Genomic DNA, 5,918 nt, shown 5'->3' with positions numbered 1-5,918 from the left:
AGAGAATGCAACGCAGGCAAATACCGTGGCCAAAGAGTACTGCACACAAAACAAAGAGTATATTGTAGTACATGTGGTGTCATCTATTTTAACCATCTTAGCGGTATGGACGAGCTCAGCTCGTCCATCACCGCCGATGGCTGCCGCTCAGGCCCTGCTGGGCCGATTTTGTTCAAATAAAGAGCAGCACACGCAGCCGGCACTTTGCCAGCCGCGTGTGCTGCCCGATCGCCGCCGCTCTGCGGCGATTCGCCGCGAGCAGCGGCGAAAGAGGGTCCCCCCAGCCGCCTGAGCCCAGCGTAGCCGGAACAAAAAGTTCCGGCCAGCGCTAAGGGCTGGATCGGAGTCGGCTGACGTCCATGACGTCACTCCGCTCGTCGCTATGGCGACGATCTAAACAAAACAAGGAAGGCCGCTCATTGCGGCCTTCCTTGTTTATTCTGGGCGCCGGAGGCGATCGGAAGAACGCCTCCGGAGCGCCCTCTAGTGGGCTTTCATGCAGCCAACTTTCAGTCAAATAGTTTTTTTAAAATTTAAAAAAAACCCTCCCGCAGCCGCCCTGGCGATCTTAATAGAACGCCAGGGTGGTTAAACACTTCACCTCCAAGGGTTTTTCCCCTTAAAAAACAGAGCAATTTTCACCTTTCAGCGCTGCATCCACTCATCTGTAATAACTTTATCAGTACTTATCACACTGAAATGATCTATGCATTGTTTTTTCGCCACCAATTAGGCTTTCTTTGGGTGGTACTTTTTGCTAAGAATTATTTTATTTTTAATGCATTTTAATGGGAATAATAAGAAAAATTCATTATTTTCCAGTTTTTGGCCATTGTAGTTTTAAAATAATACATGCTACCATAACTAAAACCCACACGTTTTATTTGCTCTTTTGTCACGGTTATTGCAACGTTTAAAATTTTTCCCTAGTACAACGTATGGCGCCAATATTTTATTTGGAAATGATGGTGCATTTTTTTCAGTTTTGCGTCCATCACTAATTACAAGCACATAATTTTAAAAGTAGCAGTAATATGCCCTCTTGACATACATATTAAAATGTTCAGTCCCTAAGGTAACTATTTGTATAATTATTTTTGACTGTAATTCTTTTTTTTACAAATTTTTGGGGGGTAACCATTGGAGAGTGTGGAATGTAAGGGGTTAATTTTAAATGTAAATATAGGTCTTTTTAAAAAAAAAAATTGTGTCGGTGTAATTTTACTATTTGGCCACGCGATGTCTTTGCACATAACTTTCCTGTGAGTACTATTAGTACGCAAACAGGAAGTAATGCGTGGACGTTTAAGTATTGGCTTTTGTGAATGACGCAGGCATCTCATTGATGCAGGCGATCATTCACACGGGGACTTAGATCAGTGAATGGGAACGCAGTTCCCATTCATTATATATGGGAGGTTTTGGCTATCTGCACTATGATGCTGTTTATATATTCCTGAGATATTACTTATCAGTGGAGACCGATGCTGGATGATGATTTGCCAGGGGATATATACCACATGCTGAGCGTGCTGTCCGTAGGCTGGGGCAGCTTGCTGATCAAGTGAGCATGCCACCTATCAGAGCTTTAGACACGTGGTGGAGGCTGGTGATCCCACTTGATGTCCATGGAGATAAAATTAATTTTTCCCTTGTGGTGAAGGCCCCGGATCTATGTGTTGAGACAGGCTGTGATATGATACCTCTCTCGTTTGTTTTTCTTTATGATTTTGAAGCTGATGACAAGTGTGACTATGTGACAATGAAAATAGCAAGAATACTAGGTGCCAGACCAGCGTTGCTTGCAAATTTTTGCCAGTCATTTTTGTATCGAAAATGCTATTTTCAACTTCGAGAACATTTTTGGGGGGGAAATAGCTTGTATTTTTGCGTTTTTCACAAAAATGCAAAAAATCAATATTTTGTCACGAAAAACGATATTTTGTCTGTGAAAATTTTTACTGCGAAACGTGAAGAAAGGATATTTTTACTGCTGAAAAATGCAGAAAACCCCAAAACTTATTTTCGATGCATTTTTGCTCAAAAATCGAATTTAAGATTATTTTCGCAAAAAGGAATGCGAAAAGAATATCGGCATTTTTGCTCATCAGACTACATTTCCCAGAATCCTACCTTTAGAGTAACAAATGTGTCATGCACAGTATAGTGATGATGGTAGTGTGCCAATTTCGCTTACACAAAATATTGCATAAAATTTGCAATTACAATTACATGTACAGTAATTATGATTTTGAAAATTGAGTTGTTTTTGCATAATACATTCATAATAACACAAAGTCAATGCCGCTGAATTCAGCAGTTAATTCGCCTCCATACATGCTAGTGTCACCAAATTTGCTAGGTATACCATGGGTACGGCTTCTTGCACACTATATGCGATTCCGATTTTTTTTTACGATCCGATTTTTGAAGCTACCGGCTCTACTCGTTCTCCACCAATCTGAAAATCTGTTTCGGAGTTGGCCCTAGTGGAAGCGGGCCCTCAGTGTTTAGATGTTATGGTCATTGTTCCACCTCCAGTTGTCTCTTAGTGTACTAACAACCTCCTTCCCTCCCATATTTTGTTCCATTCTATTTCACTACAAAGAGTACAATTTAGGTTTGATTGCTGCAAAATACTTCTATGTGAGTTATCATTGAAGTGGAACTACACTCAGAACTTCCTCTCTGCTCTAAAAGATTAGTCACCGCATGATAACCTTTCACTCCTGCAGTCTATTCACAGTTGCTGATAAGAATTTATTAGACAGGTTTATCTGTCCTTACAATCACAGAACAGAGAGAAGTGAATTTCTTCACCAAGTATATTGCACATTGTTTACTGTGCAAGAGTTCAGGTCAGCTTTAAGGGTTTGTCTTATTTAGAAGAGGAGAAAGGTCAGCAGGGATACCAATCCATTCTGGCAGGAAGGCAGCTTCGTATTTGAAAACTTTAAGAAAACGAGAGTCCGGTAGTGTATAGTTTGTTAAGTAAACTGTTTCTCCACCTACCAAGTACCCCACCCAAATACCAAACGTCCCTATGGTCATGATTGTGTGGTTACAATGAGCCAGGAGAGCAAAGTCCCGGCCTGGGGATCCTTCTTGACCATCCCCAGCAAAGTGTATATCTCCTCGAGAATTATTCATACTCTCCCTACACCAATCCATCCCATTACTGGTCACAATGAAAAGTGGATTTTGGTACTTCCTTCTGAAGTAATCCATGGCCTTTTCCAAATATCCTTTATCAGCCACCACTCCTTTCCACGAGTTTGGCATCACCCGAAGATAGTCTCCTCTACGAACATGTATACAGTGGAGGAAATAATTATTTGACCCCTCACTGATTTTGTAAGTTTGTCCAATGACAAAGAAATGAAAAGTCTCAGAACAGTATCATTTCAATGGTAGGTTTATTTTAACAGTGGCAAACAGCACATCAAAAGGAAAATCGAAAAAATAACCTTAAATAAAAGATAGCAACTGATATGCATTTCATTGAGTGAAATAAGTTTTTGAACCCTCTAACAATAAAAGACTTAATACTTAGTGGAAAAACCCTTGTTTGCAAGCACAGAGGTCAAACGTTTCTTGTAATTGATGACCAAGTTTGCACACATTTTAGGAGGAATGTTGGTCCACTCCTCTTTGCAGATCATCTCTAAATCCCTAAGGTTTCGAGGATGTCTCTGTGCAACTCTGAGCTTGAGCTCCCTCCATAGGTTTTCTATTGGATTAAGGTCCGGAGACTGACTAGGCCACTCCATGACCTTAATGTGATTCTTCTTGAGCCACTCCTTTGTTGCCTTTGCTGTATGTTTTGGGTCATTGTCGTGCTGAAACACACCCATCCACGACCCATTTTTAGTTTCCTGGCAGAGGGAAGGAGGTTGTCGTTCAGGATTTCACGATACATGGCTCCGTCCATTTTCCCGTTAATGCGATTAAGTTGTCCTGTGCCCTTAGCAGAAAAACACCCCCAAAGCAAAATGTTTCCACCCCCATGCTTGACGGTGGGGACGGTGTTTTGGGGGTCATAGGCAGCATTTTTCTTCCTCCAAACACAGCGAGTTGAGTTAATGCCAAAGAGCTCTATTTTGGTCTCATCAGACCACAGCACCTTCTCACAGTCACTCACAGAATCATTCAGGTGTTCATTGGCAAACTTCAGACGGGCCTGCACATGTGCCTTCTTGAGCAGGGGAACCTTGCGAGCCATGCAGGATTTTAATCCATTGCGGTGTAATGTGTTTACAATTGTTTTCTTGGTGACTGTGGTCCCTGCTAATTTGAGGTCATTCACTAACTCCTCCCGTGTAGTTCTAGGATGCTTTTTCACCTTTCTCAGAACCATTGACACCCCACGAGGTGAGATCTTGCGTGGAGCCCCAGAGCGAGGTCGATTGATGGTCATTTTGTGCTCCTTCCATTTTCGAACAATCGCACCAACAGTTGTCATCTTCTCTCCCAGCTTCTTGCTAATGATTTTGTAGCCCATTCCAGCCTTGTGCAGGTCTACAATTTTGTCTCTGACATCCTTGGACAGCTCTTTGGTCTTTCCCATGCTGGAGAGTTTGGAGTCTGCTTGATTGATTGATTCTGTGGACAGGTGTCTTTTATACAGGTGACTAGTTAAGACAGGTGTCCTTAATGAGGGTGACTAATTGAGTAGAAGTGTCTAACCACTCTGTGGGAGCCAGAACTCTTAATGGTTGGTAGGGGTTCAAAAACTTATTTCACTCAATGAAATGCAAATCAGTTGCTATCTTTTATTTAAGGTTATTTTTTCGATTTTCCTTTTGATGTGCTATCTGCCACTGTTAAAATAAACCTACCATTGAAATGATACTGTTCTGAGACTTTTCATTTCTTTGTCATTGGACAAACTTACAAAATCAGTGAGGGGTCAAATAATTATTTCCTCCACTGTACCTACAAAAGTGACATTTTTCTTGTCCCCACGTACTTTATCAAGGTAAGCATAAGACTCTTCTCTGATGAAGTCATGGAATGTAAATTCTCTGAGGATTTCCCCCCTAATATGGTGGTAAAACGTAAAAGAACATGGGTAGCCAGTGAAGTAGATATAATCCCCGGAAATGTGTCGGTACGCCTCGGACATCCAGTCATGTAGTCCATAATACCTCCATTTGATGTGGCTTTTTACATCCTGGTGAATCACAGGCAATGTTATCCTGAAGATCTTTGATAGCTGGTTGTACATATTGGACGATATGTAGGCTTGGTGGCCATTCATCTTAGCAAGGGAATAAAGAGTGGCGTACTCCCCCATGAGGTTACCCAGGCGTCCAGCAGCATTGACGGTCCACATACCTGTCAGAGGTTTGGAGTTTACTGGCGTTACCAACAGTTCCTTGGTGTTGTTGGACAGTTTCTTGGTGTTGTTGGACTGCTTTACTCTTTTCACAATCTCCATAAACACATTTATATTTAGATTAGAATAATAAATATAAGAAGTACTCATTATCACCAGGAAAATCACAATGAGTCCCATGGTCCAGAAAAGACATCTGTTCATTTTGCCAGGGCTGACAGCTACAGAAAAATGTAGAGAAAGAACACATTCATTGACAACCAGAAACATCATCTACACTGTTGGCCTCACTTTTCAGTAGTAGGTCAGTAAGCGATTATCGCATTCAGTAAAGTGCAGAAGTCACTCCATAAACATTTACATTTAAAGGAAACCTGAGACAGGGTATATGACAAGTGTATACATACCTGGCGCTTTCTCAGGCCCCCTCTGGCCAAATCGCTCCCACACCGCCATTCTCCGCTGCCTGCAGCCTCCGCAAATTGCTCCGGAAAGTCATCAGGTCCGGGGCATACTGCACAGATGCAGGCTGGCTTGGCGTGCTCCCCCATCGCGGAGGCGCAGAACGCTCCCAGCCACA

At 42.1% G+C, this 5,918-nt stretch overlaps 1 protein-coding gene across 1 annotated transcript; it reads right to left on the bottom strand.

Annotated features, from left to right (window-relative positions):
• Positions 1 to 2,831: 2,831 nt before the first annotated feature.
• Positions 2,832 to 5,542, bottom strand: LOC137522869 (galactoside alpha-(1,2)-fucosyltransferase 2-like). The gene is made up of 3 exons (XM_068243011.1): positions 5,432 to 5,542; positions 4,936 to 5,398; positions 2,832 to 3,317 (listed from the first exon to the last, which is right to left on the bottom strand). Exons 1-3 carry the CDS (start codon positions 5,540 to 5,542, stop codon positions 2,866 to 2,868), a joined length of 1,026 nt encoding a protein of 341 aa, XP_068099112.1. The 3' UTR covers positions 2,832 to 2,865.
• Between the last annotated feature and the right edge of the window lie 376 nt (positions 5,543 to 5,918).

Source organism: Hyperolius riggenbachi, chromosome 6, assembly GCF_040937935.1.
Source record: "Hyperolius riggenbachi isolate aHypRig1 chromosome 6, aHypRig1.pri, whole genome shotgun sequence".
In the NCBI taxonomy this organism is placed as follows: Eukaryota; Metazoa; Chordata; class Amphibia; order Anura; family Hyperoliidae; genus Hyperolius; species Hyperolius riggenbachi.
Note: the sequence above shows the minus strand (reverse complement) of the source record. Positions and strands in the feature narration are given on the sequence as shown.

Bases quoted from the DNA above. Each gene is read 5' to 3' on its own strand.
- LOC137522869 (XM_068243011.1), bottom strand. From the start codon at position 5,542: ATGAACAGATGTCTTTTCTGGACCATGGGACTCATTGTGATTTTCCTG. The intron at 5,399-5,431 runs GTGAAAAGAGTA...AACAACACCAAG, and splicing joins TAAATGTGTTTATGGAGATT to AAACTGTCCAACAACACCAA. The intron at 3,318-4,935 runs GTACAGTGGAGG...ATTTCCTCCACT, and splicing joins GAAAAATGTCACTTTTGTAG to GTATACATGTTCGTAGAGGA.